At 32.3% G+C, this 26,584-nt stretch overlaps 1 protein-coding gene across 1 annotated transcript in view; it reads left to right on the top strand.

The window, feature by feature from the left end:
- The window catches only part of LOC127282379 (zinc finger protein with KRAB and SCAN domains 8-like), a 248,757-nt gene that overhangs the window by 17,035 nt on the left and 205,138 nt on the right, over window positions 1–26,584 (top strand). The window contains exons 2-3 of the mRNA XM_051306566.1: window positions 14,328–14,407; window positions 21,286–21,375. Coding sequence (XP_051162523.1) covers window positions 14,328–14,407; window positions 21,286–21,375 — 170 coding nt within the window. The remainder of the gene's footprint in view (window positions 1–14,327; window positions 14,408–21,285; window positions 21,376–26,584) is intronic.

The raw sequence follows: 26,584 nt of genomic DNA, 5'->3' as shown, positions 1-26,584 counted from the left end.
CTACACATTAGGCAGTAAAGTTCACTTTTCTGTACAGAAAACAGCAAAACTATAAAACAGTGCAGAAAAGTACGTTTTCCACACAGTATGCAGTAAAGTTATACAGTGCAGTAAAATATACTTTTCTTTACTACTTTTTAAAATAATTTTTTGTGTATAGGAGTGTACTTTTTAGCATACTGTGTAGAAAATAACACTTTTCAGCACAATATACAGAAAACTTATAAAAAACAGTACAGAATATTTCTTTTAGTCGTAATTTCTCTTTTTTTTTAAATCTGACCATAGAAACAAGACGTTAAGTCTCTCTTAATTACCTTCTACAATGACAATATAATTAATAATGATTTTTTTTTCTTGTTTGTTTCAGGTAAGTGAAAGTTGTCTCTCTTTCATTTTGTGTTGAGTCTGTCATGTATGAGATAGATGCAATGTTATATACGGCGCAATATAAGAAGGATATCTGGTGGTGTAAAAAGGAAAGAAGATGAGATGGTATGTAAAAAAAAAATTAGTCAACGAGCCTCTGGTTCGTCGCACGAAAAGAGTAGCTTTAAGGTCCCATATACGTCGGTGCCGGGTTGAGATTCTTGGTCCCTTTAAAAGGCCAACCCATTTCACGGACAATTCCCGTATAACACGCCTTGCATTTCTCGCGTATATAATATGTCTTGTGTTCACTTTCAACGTGGGAGTTGACTCACAAACAATAAAGTTCGATTGACCGCACCGAGGGTATAATCTGTGATCGAAAAAGGCTATATTCTTTTTATTTCCAATTTCTCGCGCTTGCTGATTGGTTGCACGCCCTTTTTTTTTTTTAAAAAAAAAGAATCAAATTCTCGTTAAAAAATAAATTTCAAAGTAGTTAATTTACTTTGCTGTAGTTCCACATAGAAAAATATTTTTTTTTTTTTTAGTTTAGAAATACGTAACATTTATTTCAGTCTCTTTCGCGTACTTAAAAAGTCATAATTAAGGTTTAATAACCCATTCATACGGCAGGGAGTAATTTATCATACTCAAAGTCAAACAAAGTGCCTAGTAACGACTCGAGTGTTAAGTCATTACTGTACAAAGTGTGCAAAGCTGGAGACACTGGTTACAACATCTGCACGTAACTGATAGATCGGTATTTTTATTATCTTCAAGGATAAGAAATATTTATATCTTGATAATTAAAGTTAACTCGAATATATACTACTTGCCTAATTGCTATATCCACATTTTTATTTCATTTTACACAATTAATTAATGTGATAGTATTCTGTTGACTATTTTCTACAATCTTTTTTTTATTATCTTCTTGAAACATTGCAAAAATATTAATTTTTTGGTGATTTATTCGATATGTTTCCTATTCGAATTCTTGTAGGGAATTTTTTTTTCTCTCTCTCTGTCTACGTAATAGAAGTTGAATTGTGGGTTTGATTACAAACGTGAGAAGAGTCTTACGCTCGTGAGTGTACCTGTAGAATGAGCTTGCGCGCAGTAAAAAAAAAAAGTCTTATGCCAGCATCTCGGCGAACAATAGATTCGAATATATCATCGAAAGCGCATCCCCAGCGCAATGTATCGCCCCGTGTAACGCTATATACGCATGAATATAATATGGACATTAATAAATCCAAACAGGTATTAATGCGGCTAATGTATGCGTGCCGGGCATTTGTTATGTGTCCACTTTGTAAAACTTGTAAGGCTACAATGCCTCCTTGGATTGTATATACTCCATAGAACGCAGTGTCGTGAAAAAAAATTCTCTCCAACAATTACGACCTTGTCTGAGAAATCTTGCGTGTGAATTTCGCATATCTTCCTTGTTAAAATTCTTTATAACTTATCATTTCAACTGTGATCGATTTTTTTTTTAATTCATTGACAGATTGGATTCAAAATCGACTAAATTTTTCTTCATTTTGTACAAAGAAAAGATTGGTTGGGGTTATCATTTTTAATTTGTAAACTACACTGTTAAAAATCGGGTTTCAACTTTACACTAAAAAGATTGAAATAATATATTTTCAATCCGAAAAGGGTAAATGTTTGCATGTCATTGGTTGGACTTTTGTATTTCTTTTGATGCTAAAGCAAAGTTTTTTTCTATGCAGGAAAAAAATCAGTGCGGAAAAGTGTACTTTTCTAGACAGTGTGCAGCAAAGTACACTTTTCGGTACAGTAGGCAGAAAAACTAAAACAGTGTAGAAAAATATACTTTTCTGCACTGTCTTTTAAATAATTTTTTTTTTGTAGAAAAGTAATCTTTTCTGCACAGTATGCAGCAAAGTTGTAAAGCAGTGCAGAAAAGTATACATTTCTACACAGTAGGCAGCAAAGTTATAAAAAAAACAGTGCAGAAAAGTATACATTTTAACATAGTAGGCAGCAAAGTTATAAAAAAAACAGTGCAGAAAAGTATAGATTTCAACATAGTAGGCAGAATAATTATAAAACAGTACAGAAAAGTATACTTCTCTGCCTAGTATGTAGCAAAGTACACTTTTTTGCACAGTATGCAGCAAAGTTATAAAGCAGTGCAGAAAAGTATACGTTTCTACACAGTAGGCAACAAAATTACAAGCAGTGCAGAAAAGTATAAATTTCTACATAGTAGGCAGCTTCAACTTTACACTAAAAAGATTGAAATAATATATTTTCAATCCGAAAAGGGTAAATGTTTGCATGTCATTGGTTGGACAAAAAACTTTAAGCCAATGAAATATAAACATTTGCACTTGTCGAGATTGAAAATATATAATTTCAATCTTTTTAGTGTAAAGTTGAAGCCCGATTTTTAAAAGTGTAAGTTATTGCTAAGTTATTAGTTGTGGTTACTATTTTTATTGGTTGGCATAACTAATTAGGCTGACTAACTAAATGGTAACAGTAACTAATATAAATTAGCAAAAAAAAAAACTATAATGGTAATCGCAACCAATCGTTTCTCTCATAGTGTATATAATTCTTGTAATTATTGTCCTTGGATTTTTGTGAGTGTATGAAAAGTGATGATTGTGGGAGCTCTCTCAACTATATGTCCTTGATCGCTTTAATTCAAAACGATAAAAGAACATATATTTAACCGACGAAAGAAATATAAGGAGAAGGTAAAAAATTACCGTCATAATTTTCATACGGGTGTGCCTACCATGCCTCCCGTTCGACATTATAATCCCCATTAGTCTTGAAAGCCCCGCGTATATATATGTATATGAATTGATCGTTCCAAACAGGCCGTTTCGTTTAAGCGCAATAAAAGCGAAGGAATTATCGTTTTCTGCGCTGTTTCTTCATATATATATATATATATATATAAAAGACTAAAATATAAATTTTGCCTCTTCGCGAAGTGTATTAGTGTATATCGCTTGTCATGAGGACCTAAATTATTGTTTATGAAATAGGCCAAATATTGCATATTACAAAAAGTTTTTATTTATATCTATTTGGAGGATTTTTGTAATATATATATATATATGATTCGTTTAGTATAATCTGCGCACATGAGTTTATAAATGATGCAATTCATTTTCCTCCAGTTGTAAAACTTTTTTTTTCTACCATATCCTTAATTTGGTCTGGACTGTGTAAATGTTACAATCCTTAATCTTGTTTTTAAATAGTGTAATCCATTTTGTGACAAGTATATATGAATATAAAATGCAATCCATTAGTTGGAGTATAAAATCCGAATTATTAATTGTACGTTAATACAATTTGTAGCTATTTTACGATTTTCAAACTTGTTTTGGTAGAATTTCTAATTTCAAAATATGGTACTTAGGCTGTTTCTAAATAGTATCTTCAACAATTTTTACAATCTATTCAGGTTTTGTTTAGTTCTGTACTTAATTTTTATTTTCGTTTGTAAATTTTAGAATAGGCTATAATACCATTTGAATGATACTAAATGACAAAAAATATACAAAAAAAAAAAAAAAAAATGGTACTTGAAAGAAAGAATACGTTAATATTGAAAAGCTAAAGACCTTGACCACGCCGCGTTGTCTTAAAGAGATGATAATCGTTGTCGTGCGATCTGTGAATCGAGATTTGAGAAACATTGGTTGAACCCTATGTATATCCACGTGCACGCACGCGCAGGACAAGTTTGCGGCAGAAGTCGAGCGCGCGTCGTGATATATCAGATCAGCCGAATGGCGTATTACCATTACAATGGTTTACAATGCTGTATCGGAGCAGATCTCTCACGGTGTGACTATACATATATAAACACACATATATATATATATATATATATATATATATACAAGAAAGTTAGAGGTTGGCCGGTTGGCGTCGTGCGTTGGTCTAGAAGCTCTTCCAACACTTCAGTGGCAAAAGGTGTTTGTTTGTCGCAGTGACACCTCCGCCAGGCCACCTTACATGAATAATGCATCTAATGTTAGTTACATGAGATACAGGAGGCGCTTAGACCTATCTCTTCCCATGGCCAATGTATGGCCTGGACATGCCTACCTGTCGCCACTGCTCTTATTCTTTACTTCCTCTCTTCTACCTCCATTTCGAATTCATTTTTTTCACCTTTTCTATTCGATTAAAAGTATAACTTTTTTTCAATTTTAGGTAAAAGCAATTTCCACTGTTGGTTAAAAAAAATGTTAATTAAATGTTAATATTAGTAGTACCGTTGCTACGGAAAAAAACAGGCATGGAAAGGGTTGTTATGGTATAGTTACTATGGTACCGGTTACTGTGGTATCGGTTACTATATGGTACAAATTGTTATGGTTCCGGTTACTATATAGTACCGATTGTTATGGTTCTGGTTACTATATGGTTCCAGTTGTTATGGTACCGATTACTATGGTACCGGTTACTATGGTACCGGTTACTATATGGCACCAGTTGTTATAGTTCTGGTTACTATATGGCACCTGTTGTTATAGTTCTGGTTACTATATGGCACCTGTTGTTATGGTACCGGTTACTATATGGTACCAGTTGTTATAGTTCTGGTTACTATATGGTACCAGTTGTTATGATACCGGTTACTATATGATACCAGTTGTTATAGTTCCGGTTACTATACGGTACCAGTTATGGTACCAGTTACTACATGGTACAAATTTTTATGGTTCCGGTTACTATATGGTACCAGTTGTTATAGTTCCGGTTACTATATGGTACCAGTTGTTATAGTTCTGGTTACTATATGGTACCAGTTGTTATGATACCGGTTACTATATGATACCAGTTGTTATAGTTCCGGTTACTATACGGTACCAGTTATGGTACCAGTTACTACATGGTACAAATTTTTATGGTTCCGGTTACTATATGGTACCAGTTGTTATAGTTCCGGTTACTATATGGTACCAGTTATTGTTCCGGTTACTATATGATACCAGTTATTGTTCCGGTTACTATATGATACCAGTTGCTATGGTACCGATTACTATATGGTACCAGTTGTTATGGTACCGATTACTATATGGTACCAGTTGTTATGGTTCTGGTTACTATATGGTACCAGTTGTTATGGTTCTGATTACTATGATACCGGTTGCTATGGTAACAAAAACAACTGCAGTTTGTAGATAACACACAAGAGACCCTGTAGATAAAACAAATTTTTTTTACGCGTAAAACTTCTAATTAGTTGTAGTGCTATTGTAAAGATAGAAGTTCGTTTTATTAGCAGGAGAGTATTAATTATTATTATCAAGAAAAGAGTGAAAAAAAGCTCTTTATGAGAATTACAAAACACCGTTACTTAGTCATAAAATAAAAGTTTATTGATGATTATAATAGAGTGGAATAATAAATTTATTAATGATTATTATTTGAAACGTATCTTGATTATAGTTGAAATATTTTCAGATCGTGATTTATAGCAAAGTAGTACAAGCTTCTTTTCTCCTTGGTCCATTTATTGTATTTAATTATCTTTTATATTTATAAATTCCAATTAGAATCTCTTGGTTATTTAGTTACCACTATTTGGAATTGAAATATTTGAATATTATTTATGGTATTGAAAAAAATCCTTACTTTAGTAACGTTATTAGCAATTTTCATTCAGTGTAATACAAGATTAAAAAGTAACCATAATAAGGTATAGAATAATCTATACCTGAATCTCGAGTTGTAAAAGCTTTTTGTAATGCATGCATTGTCATATGAATGTGATATTTGTCACGAGATGAAAACACAGAAGATAGCGGGGTTCTTCGCGACAGATGTTTCTGTCGATAAAGGGAACACCTCTATGCCGCTAATCTTTATTATCCTATTCTCTTTCTGGTTTCCCTATATATATATACATACCAAAGATGTTTCTTTCGCCATTTAGTTATTTTGCCATATAGCGAATATTCTTCTATACTCGTATTTTTTCGAGCATTTGTCTTTCGTGAAGTTGTGTTTTTTTCCATGTTCTTTTATATATATTATTTTCTCTCTTGATATTTTTTTTTCTTTCATTGAGTTTCTTTTGCTGACAACATATATATAAAGTGAAGTGTACATAAACTCGTTTGATTGCGACATGCACTCATCTTTTATTTTTTTGTATGTGCAATTGTATTTTCATTTTGAAAGATGTGTCAACGTTTTATATGAAGTAAAGCTTCCTGTTTGGCAAATGGCAATGATTTCTTCTATTTATTGAATGCGCACATAAATTGTGTTTTGTCTGTTTGTAATAAAAGCTTTTGCGCCGACATTCTTAAATCAGATGCGGTTGGCAATATATATACATATAAATGTGAATCTTAGATTTTCCAGGTGTTGAGCGCATATAATGTTGTTAGCGTAGAACGATCGTAGAAAATTTCAAAGGTCACGTTTGCAAATATATACATATACGCCTTCTTCGTCCTCGTTATAACTTGGGCTATTCATCTTATAACACTTTATACTCTCCTCCAACATCTGTTGATAATCAAACACCATCGATGTCGTTATTATATATATATATATTTTCTAACGGTAGTTTTCTTTATTCTAAAATTAGAATAGAAAAATTCAATTTATTTTCAATTTTACTATTATGATTCCAATTAATACGATGATTCGGATTAAAAAGGATTTAATTCTGATTTTTCTAAAAAAAATTTTCTACTAAATAGTTTCTCTATAATTTCTAATTTCTGTACAGTATGCAGCAAAGTTATACATCAGTGCAGAAAAGTATACATTTCTACACAGTAGGCAGCAAAGTTACAAGCAGTGCAGAAAAGTATAAATTTCTACACAGTAGGCAGCATAATTATAAAACAGTACAGAAATTTATACTTTTCTGTATTATATGCGACGAAGTTATAAAAAAACAGTGCGGAAAAGTATACTTTTCTGCATAGTATGTAACAAACTTATAAAGCAGTGCAGAAAAGTACAATTTTCCACACAGTAATTAGCAAAATTATAAAAGCAGTACAGAAAAATATACTTTTTCTATACTTTTTTTTTTTAAATAACTTTTTGTAATAGTTTCTGTTCTAATTTCTTGTACTAAATAGTTTCTCTAATTTTATTAATAATAATTTCTCCTCTAATGTTATTAATAGTTTATAATTATAAAAGTTATTACAGGCAGTTAAGTGGTAATAATAGAAGTTAATGAACACGTTAAAAATTGTAAAGAATCTTTAAAAGTTTTATATAGTTATATATATACATATAAAAGTGATCTAATCTTTTTGAAAAGTAATTCATTTGTATTCAAATGACTAATTAATTTAATTCTTCAATAAACTGAAATTATCATATAAAGAACATTCTAAAGTGCATTTGCCATAACTATAATAATTAAAAGATGGGTTGAGTCTTTTGTGTGTTTTTTTTTTGAATTCTCGTAATCGCACGTGTTATTGGACGCGTAACGTTGAAAGTAGCATCTTTGAAATGGTTGTATAATGATATCTCGAAGAAACGATTTCTTCGATAAGAGATGCTGTTGAGTGCTGCCATTATTCGAGATTATTTTCTGACCGCCCAAGAGAACTTTAGTTTTATTGAGCGCGCTTCTTGAGAGAGAAAGAGAGAAAAAAGGAGGGAGAGAGAGAGAGATGAGGTCTCTCAAAAGATTCCCGAATCATTCTTGACAAGGACGTTTGAAGATGTTGGGTCTTTGAATGCAACTTGTTTAATCGTCAATTGAAGGGCATCTTTTTTTTTTTCTTTTTCTCTTTCTCTGTCATTGGTTTCTCTTCGAGGATGGTCCGATCAGTTAATACGTTCCGGAGATAGTTTCACTAACTTTCCTTTCATTTTATCATTTTTTTTTCTTAATTAATGTATAATATATTATTATTATTTTATTATTTAAATTTTTTTTATTTTTATTAAATATGTATGTAAACGAAACGTAGTAAACATTCTATCTTTTATCGCGCACGTCTCAACTACTAACGGTAAATCGCCAAAAAAAAAAAAACGTTTTCTGAACTTGGCGCAGATAAAGGATTAAGTCTGTGCACCTGCTTTGACCATTTGTGTCATAATTGCGTCCATTACTTGACCTCAGGGAGTCCACAAAATTAATGGAGATACGCTTTTTATTATCTTCTTTATCTCCTTACTGGAGATAAAAAAAATGACTAATTTTAATCTCTTGCATTTAGCCCATTTCTCATTGTAATTTAAGATAATCAACTTCCATTCAATCGGATATTATTTTATATACAGAAAAAATGTTTGTTTCATCTTTTCTGTTATTTTGGTTTCGTTACAATTTTTAGGTTAATTTATCTGATTGTTTAAATTTATTTTAGTTTTTTTTTTCTGTTACATTCTTTCTTATTTTAGCTTCTATTTTTGTTTTAGTTTTTTCTGTATTTTACCTTCATTCTTGTTTATTAAGATTCTTCTTCATTGTACTTTCTTTGTTTTAATTTTCTTCTTTGTTTTATAACTTCATTCTCCTGTTTAAGATTCTTTTTTTGTTTGTAACTTCTTTTTTATTTTAACTTCCTTTTTATTTTGAAGATTCTCGTTTCTTTTAATTCCTTTGTTTGAAATATCTTCTTTGCTTTGTCTTTCTCTTCTCCCATTGGTTGCTCTTTTTTTTTATTCTCTTATTTATTGAAAATTATTAGCTCTTTATTAAATTATTTAATTTTGTTAAATTTTATTTATTTTATATTCATCTATAATTTCGTTCTAATGAAACATATATAAAATTTGAGAAAATGAATCTCGTATCGAAAAGTGTATATATATACAATATAGTCCTTTTATTTGTGTAAGGATTTTTCTTGCGGCAAGTGTGATTTTGTGCCCACTTAAGGTGATTTAGTTTGAACGTAAAGGAGACAAGTGGTCCAAGATATATCCTCTTTCGCATTGCCGCGCACACCACAAGCTCCCTTGACATTGAATTCTGATAAATTCCTTGACGGGCGCTTGAAAGAGTAATTAAATTGATTGAGGAGTTGAAAACTTGAACAGGTCCGACCGAACGAACTAGACAAAGGCTGCCGCCATTTATATACCTTCTTTTCGTTATGTGTGACAACGCGTTAAATCCCGACAGCTTCCCCTCTATGTCCTTCAGACTCAACTTGACGTTTTTAATCAGTGATTCGTTTAAACTTTTATCGATAAAATAAAAATTAATTATAAAATTAGTCTATTTAAAATAGTAACATTAAATTATGTTCGATTAGGTAATTCTAATTTATTAAAATTATTAGTAAAAAAAATAATAATCATTTTTTTATTGTCTTAGAGGGCATAGAAATTATTGTTATATTTCGTACATGTGACGCTTCACGAGAAAAGGGACATTATGGTACAGAAATTTTAGGTTATGTTTAGTGATAGTTATATCTTGATAAAAGTTCTTGTACTTTTACTTGAAAATCAGAAACATAACCTAAAAAATTTTTTTTTATCGTAAAGTCCCTTTTTCTCGTGGAGAGTCAGATATGTAAAAAAAGGAGAGAGGAATTCAATGAAATATTTGGTTAAAAATTTGTTGAGGAGTGACCTTTGGCCCTGTAACGAGGAACGATCTCACGGTTCTGTTGGTGTAAAAATAAAAATAGACAAAAACTATGCCCATTCGTTATATGTCTCGTAGAAAAGGTAGATCGGCACGCGTAATGTATTTTCAAGCGCAAAAGCTTTGAATCCTCTCGTTGGTTAAAGGCCGGTGTAATTGCATTGTATGCGGTTGTCCTTTGAAACGCCAATCACTGGCGACAAAACGTTCGTCGCCGAGGCTTACTGGACGTGGCGTCAAGTCTAAGTTTCGATGTCTGCTCTCATAGTCTCTCTCTCTCTCTCTCTGTCTCGATCTTTATAGAGGAAAGTGAATTTACATTTGGAAATAGTGAAGTCTTCTCTATGCCATTATCTTATTCTTTCAAGACAAAGGGAACTCTTCTCTCGTGAAAGAATAAAATCAATCAACTCTATTTATAGCGCGATTGAGATGTATATATATATAAAAAGACTAAAAAAATTTTATAATCGAGAAATAGTTTTTCATGTATGTAAAGAAAAGGTATGTCAAAAATCTCTTTACATGACTCTAGGGAGAGGAAATTTGATTTGTCACCGATTCAACGTATAGTTTATCCATAACTTTTGAGAAACGGTTCCTTATCTTTATACCAGAGAGACCGCATATTTCTATTCCGCTTTAGCTATTGTTGCGTATAGTTTATTTCAGTAGAAGGAAAGGAGCGTCATTTTCTTCACGAGCAATAAGTCAAAGTTGATCGTCCGGCGAGTTGGGAGTTACACGAAACTGTCATACTCACGGATGCTGCTGGTAAATATGCATATGATGCGTATATTTATGTGTACAAACATTGCCCCAAGTCAAAACTCCGTTATCGGATAAAATGTTCAATTTTACATGCGATTAAAAAAATAATAGAAAATTGAATTATAAACACGGAAATTGGTATTTCAATAATAAGCAATATATTTTTTTTTATTAGATCACGGATTCCGCGAAACTAGGTCACGGTTTTCGCGTAATTAGATCACGGATTTGGCGAAAGTAGATCACTGAATTCGCGTAATTAGATCACGGATTTACCGAAAGTAGATCACTGAATTCGCGTTATTAGATCACGGATTCCGCGAAATTAGATCACGAGGTTCGCGAAACAGGGTCGCGGATTTTACGAAATTAGACCAGGAGATTTGGGAAACTAAGTCACGGATTCCGCGAAACTAAGTCATGGATTTCGCAAAATTAGATCAGGTTTTACGCGTAATTCGATCACGGATTTAGTAAAAGTAAATCGCGGATTTCGCGCAATTAAATCACGGATTCCGTGAAATTAGATCAGAGGATTCGCGAAATTAGATCATGAATTTAGGGAAAGTAGGGTTTTCGCGTAATTAGATCGCGGCTTCTGAGAAATTAGGTCACGGATTCTGAGAAATCAGATCACGGATTTCGCGTAATTAAATCACGAATTCCATTAAATTAGATAAGAGGTTTTGCGTAATTAGATCACGGATTCCGAGAAATTAGATCACGAATTTAGTGAAAGTAGATCGCGGATTTCGCGCAATTAAATCACGGATTCCGTGAAATTAGATCAGGAGATTTGGGAAACTAAGTCACGAATTCCGCAAAACTAAGTCATGGATTTCACAAAATTCGATCAAATTTTACGCGTAATTCGATCATGGATTTAGCGAAAGTAGGTCGTGGATTCCGAGAAAATAGGTCACGGATATCGCGAAATTAGATCAGGAGATTTGGGTAACTAAGTCACGGATTCCGCGAAACTAGGTCATGCATTTCGCAAAATAAGATCAGGTTTTATGCGTAATTCGATCACGTATTTAGCGAATGTAGGTCACGGATTTCGCGCAATTAAATCACGGATTCTGTGAAATTAGATCGGGAGATTTGGGAAACGTAAGTCACGGATTCCGCGAAACTAGTTCATGTATTTCGCAAAATTAGATCAGGTTTTACGCGTAATTCGATCACGGTTTTAGCGAAAGTAAATCGCGGATTTCGCGCAATTGAATCACGGATTCCGTGAAATTAGATCAGAGGATTCGCGAAATTAGAGCATGAATTTAGCGAAAGTAGGGTTTTCGCGTAATTAGATCGCGGCTTCTGAGAAATTAGGTCACGGATTTCGCGTAATTAAATCACGGATTCCATTAAATTAGATAAGAGGTTTTGCGTAATGAGATCACGGATTCCGAGAAATTAGATCACGAATTTAGTGAAAGTAGATCGCGGATTTCGAGAAATTAGATCACGGAATTCACGGAATTAGAACTTAGGTAGCCTAATGTTTTGGAAACTTGTTAGTCGAGGATTTTTGGAGTCGCTGATTAAGAATCTGATTTTAGTTTTTGAACATTAAAAATATCTGTTTCAATGTGGCGGATAATTTTTTCCGAAATCAGTCAGATTCGTTTAAAACTCGTTATATGGTTGTTTTAAAAAATGAACTATACTTTAAGGAACACGCTCTATATTGTATGACAATCACGTAAAGCTATATAGATACTCGTTGTTGAGTTTGTGAGAAAACAGCTGCCTAGATCAGAAGACGCGTGCCGCGTCTCTCTCTCTCTCTCTCTCTCTCTCTCTCTCTCTCTCTCTCTCTTGATTCTCGGTAAGCGCCGCACGTTAGCGAGCTTTATGGACTCTGTGTTTTAATCAATCACTGATTTAATTTAATTTTAAAGGCGAGAGAGGGATACCTTTTATAGTGGAAAAACCTCTTTTGATTTACTGGTTCAAATAAGGCTCGTTCGTGATTATTAACCTTCATCCCCCTTAACTAGCTCCTTCGTATTTTTTTCCATATATAATTTTTCTCCCACAAGATATAACGAACACTTTATTTGGCAAAAACCTGTGCTTTTATTTATGTTTTTCTTTTAAATTTAATCGACTTTCAAATTTATATATTTCGTAATTTGAAATTTTGTAAAATTTTTTATTTTATTTCTACCTTATGAAAAGAAAAACTATTTTGTTATTGATTTTCTTTGTTAAATTTTGTATTTTAATAATTTTACTTTTTTTTCAAATTATAAGTAAAATACTAAAATAGTGTAGGTTTATAACGATCATTCGTGATAAAAAAAAAAGTGTCAGCGTTGTCGTTTTTTTTTTTACTCAGCAATGGTTTCGCCATTCGTCTCAGAGGGAGGTCGGACTAAAAAGTGCAGGAGTCGTGCATTCATGCAGAGAACACTGGCATGTAGGTTGTTTCATCTTTGGTATAGTGGATAATATACAAATACATATTCATGTGAGAGTTGATATAGAAAAAAAAAAATTTCCATTTTGCAAACTGAGTTTCGTTCATCACTTCGAAACATGTTATACTTTTGTAATGGAATATAATTATTGCTTCCTATAAATTAAGAAAATTTATAGGATACTGAAAGTAATGATGATGAGTGTCTAACTTGGTGGTATGTTTATCGTTGTTTAGTATATTTTTTCCTTGTTTTTTTTTTTTTTTTTTTTTTTGTTGGTAGGAAAAATTATTGTTCACGATCTCTTTTATGTGATAAAACTTTATATGTGATTTACTATCTTTTTGATAGTGATTAATATCGGAGAAACGTGTTCGCACTCAAAACTTTGCGTAGGTTGTTAAACCACTTTGACAAAACAAGACAATATTGGCGCACGTGCTACTGGTTCAATAGTTTTCACTTTTAATTCTATTAATAAATTATCCCCTTTGAAGATTGATGTTCTTTCTAATACCTGATGTTGATAATATTACTATTTAAAATGTTATATTGTTAAATTTAGAATATGTGACGCTCTGAAAAAAAACTAAAGAATTAGTAAAAATTTTGGTTATTAACCAAATTTTGGTTGGCTGAAACAAAGTCGTAGAGTTAACTCAACCAAACATTTGGTTAGGCCAACAAAATTATTTGGTTGAACATTTTTAAATTCCAACCAAAAAAATTTTTTTTTGTTTGCCCAACCAAATTTTGGTTGCTCTAAAATTTTTATTAACTCAAATTAGTAAAAGATTATACAATCAAATGCAAAAAAAAAAAAATTCAAACGTGAATTATTTATAGAAAAAAAAATCATAAATTTCGAATATCTAAAGTTGATCATATATATACAGTAAATCGGAATTTCCAGGAATACTTTCAAATTTGAAAGTCGCATATATAGTTGAGATGCGTATAAAGTTGAACTCTCGAATTGGTAATGTCTTGGGATATATGCTTTTAAATTGAAAGGATCGTTAGCCGCAAGTTTTACGAAAGACGACACTAATTTGTGCTGGTTCATGAAAGCAAAAACACGATAGTTTGAATGTCGTATACTCATTCATCTCTTCTTTCATTTTTTTTTTTTCTTCTTTTTTTTTGTGAATGTTACACAGCTCTCGTGTGCGCCTCACGACTCGAAAGTTTGCCACTCTTTTCATGCGCTCATCAAGCAATGGAAGTCATGGGTCACGCGGTGAGTCACGATCACGCGTGTGTGTTGTATATACTCTGCACTCTTCCGCGCAATTTTATAGCTCTCTCACCTCCAGAATTCTTTAATGCCAATTTTTCTTCTCTCTACTTTGCGGCAATCATCTCTTCCTCTAAATATGCTTACGCACATAAACTTCAATTGATTCTGAGAATCTATTTTTTTAAAAATAGAAAAACATGATCACATTTTTTTTAAATTTATTTCGATTGCGTTTTTGATAAAAAAAAAGAAAATTTTGTTTCTTTAATTTTATTTAGTTTGGAAACTATTAGAATCGTGGGGCATGGTGGGTGGTCGAGGCTTCTTCTTATCGCTGAAACTGTACGATAAAGCGCCTGCCGCTTCGCTTATCTAATACCCTTATGTATAAGTGATTCGATAATGCGTTTCCTTAGGCCCTGTTCTCAAACTGGAATGAATATATAGTAAATTTTACACACCTGGCCAGATGGATTTTAATCTTTTGATTCATCAACTCTTGTGACGTTTAATTAAAAGAAAAGTTCAGTTTTTTTTTCTTTAATTATACGGAGAAAAATGGAAAAACGAATAAAGTCACTTTTACTACATTAAAAGTAAAACCCGAATTTTCCGCAGTTTTTGCGTATATTTCTGGTAATTTTTTACTTCAGAAATAGTAAAATTTACCCCGAGAATAGTAAAATTTACTTCTGAATTAGTAAAAATTATTCTGGAAATAGTAAATTTTACTATATCTCTGTAGTAAAAATTGACAGAAACTGCGGACAGTTTAAGTTTTACTTTTAAAGTAATAAAATTTACTTTATTCGTTTTTCTCCGAAATGAAAAAACATTTTAATTTTTGAAATTGAAAATGGCGGAAGATTTTTCAAAATTTGACCAATTGACACAGTGGCTTAAGACATAATATTTTGCAACTTGGAATCAATGCTATAAATATAAAGACAAGCCCGTTGGGTAAATAGGTTTTAATTTTCCACCCAGTGAAAGTTTATTTTACTATATATATTATATAGAAGTTCTTCCTTGTGCTGTATATATGGCAATATCGCGAGAGAGCAACTCTAAGAGTCACACTCACACATTTAAATAATTCAATTGCCACGTGTCTCGGTATTGGTGCAACTATATACGTGGCACGTGTTGTTGAATACACATATATATATATATATATATATATATAAGATTTTATATAGGTATAAGGTCGATCTTGGTTGCACAAACGGGAATACCAATCGAAAACGTCAAGAGACGTTCTTCGTGTTCAGGTGTGTGCATATAAATAATCTTAGATTTTCCAGAATAGACATATCAAGTATTACAAACAGAATTTCAATGAGATTTTATATATGGACTATAATTGACAACCAGGTGATTGTTTGCACCCATATGTTGCATTACTATCTCCCTATCGTATCACTTTTCACATTATTACAGATCTAGATCAACACAGTATTATATTTTTAAGCATATGTATTTAGATATTTATTACCTTTTTTTATTTTATAGAGGCGCATGAATTTCCCATAAAAAAAAAAAAAACATTAGAATTTTTATTTTCAAGCACTTTATTAGAAATAATTTTATATGAATTTTTATGTAACCAAATTTTTAGCTACCAAATTCAAACGAATTTTATGTGATTCGAATTTTTAAATGACAGAAATTCCAATTCACCGAATTTTAATTTATCCGAATTTTTATTTGTCCGAATTTTTATTTATCCGAATTTTCTTTTGTCCGAATTTTTATTTATCCGAATTTGTATTTGTACGAATTTTTAAGATGCCGAATTTTCATTTGTCCGAATTTTTATTTATCCGAATTTGTATTTGTACGAATTTTTAAGATGCCGAATTTTTATTTATCCGAATTTGTATTTGTACGAATTTTTAAGATGCCGAATTTTCATTTGTCCGAATTTTTATTTATCCGAATTTGTATTTGTACGAACTTTTAAGATTCCGAATTTTCATTTGTCCGAATTTTAATTTATCCGAATTTTCTTTTGTCCGAATTTTTATTTATCCGAATTTGTATTTGTACGAATTTTTAAGATGACGAATTTTCATTTGTCCAAAATTACAGATGGCCGAACGAAGAATTGTCAGAATGATTTCGGCATAATTTTTCTAACGGTTATTTGTTCGGCCAATTATAATTTCGGACAAATGAAAATTCTGTAAAATTAAAATTCTTTTAAAGAAAGGAATTAAATGGCAATAAATATTTGATAATATTTTGAACAACTCTATTAAACATCGAATGAAGAAATTTTGAAAGATATTCTCATTTAGGAAGTGATATGTCCTGTGGTAACATCTCTTTTACGGCCTTAAAGTTTTCTGTGTTGAGAAAGAGTTAAAACATTAATTGTTTTTGTATATATATATAAATAAATGAAAAGAGCGCGGGTAGAACGATCTCGAGTTATTTTAACGAATGTAATTATATATATATATATATATATATATGTTTACAGACACACAAATACAAACTCGTGTGCGTCCAACTGTGAATCCGACAAAACGGTCGATCGTCTCTCTTGTTGCTCATTTGCGATTGTTCATTTCGCGGAAGCACAAGTTACAAAACCTACACTTTTGATTTAATTAATAAACGCACACAAAAAAAAGCGTGCGCAAGACTCAGTTGCGACAGATTTAGGTTAATTTAGAAATATGGGTCATAAATTTTTTATTTAAAAATTTTCCAGATTGGTTGGAATTATTTTTTTTTTTAATTTTTTTTTTATTGAGAGATTATTTATGAAATTTATTGAGAGATTAATTTTAATAATTTAATCTTAATAAATGACAAGTTTATATAATTTGCGGGCGTTAAAATTCCATAATTATTGGAATATATTATTGCGGTGGAGTTTTGAACGTCATTAATGACTTGTATATATATCGGCGTGGGAATGAATGGAAGTCTGATGGATATGCATTTTCTAATATAATCCGCGATGAGTTATATTTGATTAGTCTCATTAGGTTATACTCGATTAATGAACCACGCCATTTTCGCAACGCTTTCGAATATCCTCGTTTTAGAAATTATATTCTCGAAATCAGATTTGTTTAATTTATAAGAATTTTTTTCTCGAAAATCAATTTTTTTTTTATATCATTTAGAATTTTTTTTAGAGAATAAAACAAATATAATAATTCCAAGCCGGAAGAATATAGTTTTATTTTTTTAAAATGATTTATTATACACGCGAAGAATTCATAAATCTTCTCCTTTTTTTTTTATAAATACAGAAGAATCTTTTTATTATAATAACGCATTACGATTTGAACATTTGGTTTTCATGCGTGTAATTTAATAACGTATTATGGTAAATTGAGAGAAAGTGTAACATATTGGCAACTGCATTACTTAACAGTGTGTTAATAATAATACACAGGGATAATAGAATATATATGCAATCAAAGTAATAAACCAATAATTTTCTCTTATATAGATAGTACACCTGGTCTTGATAATTAAAAAAACATTGGAAGGTTATGAGTTTAATTTATTCATGATTTTTTAATAGATATATATATATAGAGAGAGAGAGATGAACAATTCTGATTTATTATTGAAAATTCTATATAAATTGTAACAGATCCGGATATTAACGTATGAATAATTAATGCTAATTAATTCCCGAGTTCATGAATTATTTAAAATTGCTCTTCTCTTTTCGAATTTTCACGCGAACCAATAGAATATTTATTTGCTTTTAATAATTATATTTCATTAATTATTTTTTACTATTATAATTTTATATCACGAAAAAATACAATTTTTACTCCGAAATGGTATATAAAATTAACTGGAACAAATTTTATTCTAGTTGTGGTTAAATTCGGTAAAAAATTAGCAACAAAATTTATGTCATATCGAATTTTAATTTTATTTACATAAAAAGTTTGATTTTGAAAGTATTAATTACTTTTTTTTGAAGTGAATAGCACAAAAAGAAAATTGAATATAAAAATCGGGGTTTTTTTTTTTTAAATAAATTTTCGACGGCACAAACAATGAATATTTAATTCGTATATTATTTTAATATGCGGGTGGTCGCGTTTTATAAAGCTGAAAGGAAAGAGTAATTATAACATGTTCGTTTCAAACTCTCTGGCTCTTGTGTCATAGACATATAATTATAATAACTTGGCTCGCGTGTTGTACAGTACAAATAACACTCACAATATCGGGAAACTTTCACGTCTTTGAGGGGAGTAAATACAATTTACTTCTATGTAATAGTTTTCAAAGTAAAAATTCCGTTTTTTTTTCTTGATATCTCATTTTTTTCTTAAGGGTATGTCAAAGTCGATGCAAATTTTAATGTAGAACCTCAATGGGAATCACGCGTCGACTTTAAAGACAGGTTTTAAGAAATTAAAATTTTTTTTATAGAGAAAGAATATAAATTATTTTAATGTATTGTGAGAAAAATTATCTGATGATGCTGCTTTTATTGTATGGTAACAGTTACTATAACATCCGTTTCCATATCAACCGGTACCATAAAATAACTGGTACCATAATAACCGGTACCATAAAGTAACCAGTACCATGGTAACAGGTACCATAAAGTAACCGCTACCATAAAAGTAACCAGTACCATAAAGTAACCGGTACCATAGTAACCGTTACCATAGTAACCGGTACCATAGTAACTGGTACCATAGTAACCGTTACCATAGTAACCGTTACCATAGTAACCGGTACCATAAAGTAATCAGTACCATAGTAACCGATACCATAAAGTAACCAGTACCATGGTAACTGGTACCATAAAGTAACCGGTACCATAAAAGTAACCAATACCATAAAGTAACCGGTACCATGGTAACCGGTACCATAGTAACCGTTACCATAGTAACCGTTACCATAATAATCGGTACCATATAGTAACCGTTACCATGGCAACCGTTTTAATATGTCTATAGCAACCGATTTCAGGACAAATTTTACTATAGCAACCATTACTATGGCAACCGTTGCCATGGTAAACTATATTTTATTATATACAAAATAATTTTTGACCTGAATTTTAAAAGACACGAAACCCTAGATGAAGGCGTTTTGAGCCTGCTTCTTTCATTTTTTTTTTGTACGAGTCGTTGACACTTGTGTGTAGAGAGTCTTAATTACCTTTTTCCATGACACCGGAGCACAACACTGCATGCCATGATTTTCAAGCTAAACGATAAAGTTACACACCGCTTTATTTTAAATTGCGCTGGATAATTGATCCATTAACGTTCACTAGCGGTCGTTGGAACTAAACTTTTGATGCCATGCGGCCTGAGAGAAATGTCGCGCACATTTTCAGGAACAGAAATTTCAAAATTTACGATATAACCATAATAATAATGATGTATATATAATTTAGTTTAGTCTCTCATTTATCGACTTTCCTTAAATAGAAGTCACGCTTTTCTTTATGCTCATTTTTTTTTAATATTCTAAAAATACTGCGTTATTTCCATCTAAAAAGAAAAAAAAATTTTTTTTTCCCTATAACATACGTTTTTAGAAGCAATATATATATATATATGGGAGGAAGTTTTTCAAGATCCGTAAATTCGCACGCAGTAACTTGTGACTTTTTTTTTATTGAATCTCGTTAATAATCAAAGACGCGAGTTGTATACCATTCATGCGTGATTTCTTGGCAATGTTGGCCGTTCATTACTCAGCAATACGTGCGAATCGCATGTAGCGAAAAAGCAACATGCTGTTGCTATAGATGCACAGAGGATACTGGCCTGTTTTAATGGAAGACCACTGTAGCGATGACCTCTGATCGTCTCACGTTTAAGGCCTTTTGCATTTATTTCAAAGCAAAATCAAACGCACCTGCGTCATTATCATTATATGTGCCCCTCTCTTCTAAATATATATATATACCATGTAGAAGATTTCATGATCTACTCTTAAACACGTTTATTACGTTGATCATATAGACGACGACATTGATGATCATGATTTATAATTATTGTACTTTTTTTCAATAAAAAAAAAAATTAGCAAAACGCCTTCGTCGAGGGTTTTGTGTCTTTTAAAATTTAGGTCTTTGTTTCTTTTGTTTTAAAATTCAGGTCAAAAATTAGTTTCTATATAATAAAAAATAGTTTGCCATGGAAACGGTTATTATGGTACCGGTTACTATATGGTACCTGTTAAGTTGGTACCAGTTACTTCGGAATAGTTAAATTGGTGCCATTTAGTTACTATGGTACCAGTTACTATGGTACCGGTTACTATGGTACCATTTACGTTGGTGCCATTTAATTACTGTGGTACCGGTTACTATATGGTACCAGTTACTATGGTACCTGTTAAGTTGGTACCAGTTACTTCGGAACAGTTACATTGGTGCCATTTAGTTACTGTGGTACCAGTTACTATGGTACCGGTTACTATGGTACCATTTAGATACTATGGTACCAGTTACGTTGGTGCCAGTTACTATGGTAACGGTTACTGTGGTACCAGTTACTATGGTACCGATTACTATGGTACCGGTTACTATGATACCGGTTACTATGGTAGTGGTTACTATGGTACCGGTTACTATGGTACCAGTTACGTTTGTGCCAGTTACTATGGTAACGGTTGCTGTGGTAACGGTTACTATGGTACCGGTTACTATGGTAACGGTTGCTATGAAAACGGTTGCTATAGAAACCGTTGCTTGGTAATTGTTACCACGGTAACCTTGATACAATAAGTATCATTTAATTGACTGAAATAATAATTATTTGATACAATTATATTTATTTATTTGATATAATTAAATATTTATTTAATGATTTAAAATCATTTTTCTTTGGTATCTAAATTTGAATATCTAAATTTTGTTTCAGGAGGAGAGCGAGCTCTCGAGCAAGCGGTGGGCCAGTGCGCCCCGCCGCTCGGACAGCCCCTGCATCCTGGGGACTCCAACGTCAAGGGAGGTGAGTACTATCAAATTTTGATTAATTTTTTAATTTTTTTTTTTTTAATATTTCATATGGCATATTTATATATATATATTAAGTATATTAAAGGATAAGGGACATAAAAAAAATTTCCAATTGTATTTTATATTTATAAAAATACAATATAGAACAATTTCTATTGGTTTTGAAAAAAAATATATTGAAATTTGTTTTTTGAGATTCATGGGAAATAATGTATTTTTGATTTATATAAAGTATAAAATGAAGCTATACGGAATAATTGTTTCTTGACTTTCTAATGTGACGTGAAATTTGCTACAATATCAAAAACATGAAGGTTGGAACGATTAGGAATTGTGCAATTACGTCGGTGTTAATGATAGAGAGAAATGCGAAAAATAACAGTTAGGTATGATCTGAAGGGTAAGGCATTGGATACATTCGTGATGTTTTTTATCGTCTCTTCTATTCTTCTTCGTTGCGGTTTCTATGAAGGCTAACGCATAATAGCGCAATTATATTCTCATTTGTCTTTAGACTTTCTGGTCTCTTTTTACCGCCACAATCTCTCTTTCTCTCTCTCTCTCTCCCTCTCTCTATCTTTCTTTTCCAAATGTTAATCTAGTCTTTCTGGCCTTTAATAATATTGTAGAATTTAGAAAAAGTATTTTTAGAAAATAAATTTTATAATTTCTTCTTTTGAAGTAATTTTTTTTTTAATTTTAAAAAATCTTCCGCCATATTGGAGCCAACATTTTGAAAAAATGACATCAGATAATTAGAATTCAGAAAAAAAGGTAAAATCAGTTTTTTTTTTGGTATCTTTTTTCCCTTGATGTGCGGTCAAATATAGGAATCGATAAGTAGCCTCGCGGACTATTGAAGACACGATTTATTCACGATAACATAGCGCCACCCACAGAGGGTAGGTAGGCCATCTATGATGGGTGTGACTCTCAGTTGGCATTCGCTGTGTATATGCATATTAAGTCGTGTGCAGTAACGCAAAGAATACACGAGAATCGCGACTCGCAAAAGCACCAGGCAGTCTTCCATCTCTTGCCTCCCCCCCCTCCCCAACCACCACCTCATCCCACTTGAGAAAAACCATTCTCTTTCTGGTTCTGTTAAACCAGTGGCTTGAAAATGTACTCTTCTTTTCTCGCAGCGTGGGCGAAATTTCTCTTCACATTATATATGCCCCCAAGCAAATGCATGACTGAGGATGAAACACTTTGTCATCGCGCAAAGAATTCACTATATTCTCTTATCGAGTCTTATATATTCAATTTTTTTTCTTTATTTTTTTTTCACCTCGCTTTTAATATACTATATAATTTCTGTATTTTTTGAAATATATTTTTTTGATTTCTAAGTTTCAAGAATATTTCAAAGATTTTTTTTTTCCAATGATTGGAAAGGGTTTAATTTATAGTCACGCACTTTAGTTATATAGTTTAAAGAAAAGAAGCCCTCAGCATCCGCGAAGCCATGCTTCCGTGTCTAGCATCTGGTGTGCGACAGAATTATCAAGAACGCGTTGCATTTATTTCCTTGTAAATTACTCTATGTGTGTGGTTGTTTTACAATCAAAAGTAAGAAAATAAAATGGCAATAGTCGTAAAAAGAGGACTTTAAATACGTTGTTTCTTGGATAACAAGCGCTCTGTGTATATATTTACATATATAGGTGTTTTTTTATTTGTAAAGTTGGTATTTTTTTCCCTCTGTTTCTCTTTTATGTGATATTGGTCCTTTTCACACGGACGCCGCCAAGTGATCCTCTATACATATAGCAGTATAGAACATAGGAGACTAATTCCAAGCATTAGGTACGATACAATTCCGTTAGGTGGATGTATCCGCGAGCTTCCCACGCCAATTAAACATGACTCATTAACGGGCAGAAGCGGTAGTTAGAGGATCGATGCTTGGACTATGAGCAACCCTTCTCTGTGTATATATATATATATATATATATATATACAACTCTCCGTGCAGAAGCAATCGGAACTAATCTTGACCATCCTCGCTGACTGTTCGCATTGCAATATTACAGGTACTATAGCTTTCTCTCTCTCTCTGATATGGTGCACCGGTTACGCCATGTTCTTCAAAGAGTAGTGTATAACGCGCGTGGGGTTGCCGATGATACGAATGATGTCCATGAAAAGAAACATCTTCTGAGAACACGATCCTCGCTTCGAGCACACGAACTCCCTTCTTCGTTGTATTATTCGCTCAACGATTTTCACAAGGAAATTTTTAATATTTTTACTAATATTCGATTTCGATTTTTTTACTTTTGTAAAACCCGAAATATTAGAAGTACTCGCATTTGTCTGACCTAATTGGTACCATAGTAACTAATTGGTACCAAAGTAACTAAATGGTACCGCACTAACTAGCACTAAAATAATTGGTACCAACATAACTAGTACCAAAGTTACTGGTACCATAGTAAATAATTGGTACCATAGTAACTGGTACCAAAGTATTTGGCACCATAGTAATTGGTACTAAAGTAATTGGTACCAAAATTATTTGCTACCATAGTAACTGGTACCATAGTAACTGGTACAAAAGTAACTAAATGGTACCGTACTAACTAGTACTAAAATAATTGGTACCAACATAACTAGTACCAAAGTTACTGGTACCATAGTAAATAATTGGTACCATAGTAACTGGTACCAAAGTATTTGGCACCATAGTAATTGGTACTAAAGTAATTGGTACCAAAATTATTTGCTACCATAGTAACTGGTACCATAGTAACTGGTACAAAAGTAACTAAATGGTACCGTAATAACTAGTACTAAAATAATTGGTACCAACATAACTAGTACCAAAGTTACTGGTACCATAGTAAATAATTGGTACCATAGTAACTGGTACCAAAGTATTTGGCACCATAGTAATTGGTAATAAAGTAATTGGTACCAAAATTATTTGCTACCATAGTAATTGGTACTAAAGTTACTGGTACCATAGTAAATAATTGGTACCATAATAACTGGTACCAAAGTAATTGGTACCAAAGTTATTTGCTACCATAGCAATTGTTACCATAGTAACTGGTACCATAGTAACTGGTACAAAAGTAACTATATTGTACCGTACTAACTGGTACTAAAGTAATTTGTACCAACATAACTAGTTCCAAAGTTACTGGTACCATAGTAACTAAATGGTACTAAAGTAACTGGTACCAAAGTAACTGGTACCAACATAACTAGTATTAAAGTAATTGGTACCATATAGTAATTGGTAAAAAGTAATTGGTACCATATAGTAATTGGTAAAAAGTAATTGGTACCATAGTAATTGGTACCAAAGTACCATAAAAAAACGCGATTGCAAAACGAAAAGTAGAAAAGTAATATACTAAAAGCTGCGACTTTATGATTCCTGTATGCTTCTGCCATCTAGCGGCGGCAGGAGACAATGAACCTGTCATTATATTACTTTCCTACTTTTTGTGTTGTAATCGCGTTTTTGTATGGATTCACACAATTTTTTTAATGTAGAAAATTTATAAGAAAAGAATCTGTGGCTGCTTTTGTAAAAAGTGTCATTGTTTCGAGAAAAAAAAGTGTTTTAAAATCGTTTATCATTTTCACGTTCAATGTAGTAAAAAGTTATTCTTTTATGCTTCCAAAAATCTTTATCAACCGAATTGTTTTCTTTTTTTGTTTTTCATTGTCCAGATTTATACGATTTCGAAAGTTTAATTGGTCTATTTTTATGGGTAGTATCGTGAAATAAAAACAAGAAAAAAAATATTTATATTTGGTGTAATCTAGCGATCTATTCTTTCGTCTCTTTTAAGATTCTTTCTGACCAAATAGATAGATAGCCAAGTTGTTCTCATGCCATAATTGGTAAGACACCTGGTTTTTTTCCATTGGTATAAAAGGGGTTGTTGGCAACGTTGAAGATCTGCTTTTTATCTATAGTATAAAATCGAATCCCATCCCCGCGTGTCATTCTAACGGGAATAAAAGTCATGAGAGATGACGATTTTTCGTTTAATAATAATTCACTGAGTATATATATATATTCATATTTTCTAGAAATTCACATAAAATTATAATTACATCAAAGCAGCATCTCCTTTTTATCTCTGAATCTTGAGAATATAGAGGATTTCTCTCTGGAATATTAATGTGGAGTAGGTTTTACCCACGATCATGTGAAGAAAACTTGGGCTAGGCAGCGTCATCAAGTTCATATCCTCTCTTTTTGGTTAGACAATAAAGGACTTTCTCGTCTCACTTTGGAGTGAAAAAGAGAGAGACAGAGAGAATAGCAAGCGTAGGTTTTATATGACGACCAAGATGGTCAGGTCAAGCAAACGACCACCGTAACTTCATCAAAGTCGAGCAAACAAAGTTTTGCATCATATTTTTAAGAGTGAGAAAGAGAGATGTGTTCTCATTTCCAAAGACGAAAGGATTTTTATCATACATTTAACCGATTCCGTTTTGTTGCATATAAAGTTTAACTCATTAACATAACTTCAAACTAAAAAGTGATATTTCTCGTGTAGAAATTGCCCTACCAGGGCCCTAGTAGGGAATGAAACGCCACATTTGATCAGGGCCAAATCAGGACGACTGGAAAAGGTGTAATCAGGGCCACAGACGCGGGGTTTTTATTCCCTAATAGGGCTGCCTAATCAGACCCCGATCTGTGCCCTGGCAAAATTTCTGCACTTTCTATTTAAAGAATTTCTTTTATTTATTTTATCTTTTAAATAAATATATAACCCGGGAATAAATCTCATTCAGTGAAAGAATATATGAACCGTATCCTTGAAACAATTGTTCTTGAAAAGTTCACTTCCTTGTTTCCGTAATGATTCCGTAGGCATTGAGTGAGATTGTAGTTGTTGTTATTGTTGTTGGAGTCTGCTAATTTACGAGTCGACAAGTTAGGCGTTGAACGCATCGCATAACATACGAGGTGTGGCCTTATAGATACACGCGAATATATACCTTTTCTTCTCATATATGCCGACCATAAGGATATGGTGGGGGGAGGTTGAAACTGAGGTGCGTCTTTCGATTGTAACCACGGAATTGTTTTGTCGAGGGTATTGTCGAAGGCATAACTCGCCGATTCACACGCGGCCCACGGCGCATAGTCTTTCTCTTTCTCTCTCTCTCTCTCACCAGCCCACTTTCTTCTTCAACTTCCTTTGTGGTCCATTGACGCGCCA

Source organism: Leptopilina boulardi, unplaced genomic scaffold, assembly GCF_019393585.1.
Source record: "Leptopilina boulardi isolate dan_hultmark-lab unplaced genomic scaffold, ZJU_Lbou_2.1 LbouV2_30, whole genome shotgun sequence".
Classification (NCBI taxonomy): Eukaryota; Metazoa; Arthropoda; class Insecta; order Hymenoptera; family Figitidae; genus Leptopilina; species Leptopilina boulardi.
This window is presented reverse-complemented; position numbering and strand designations above follow the sequence as displayed.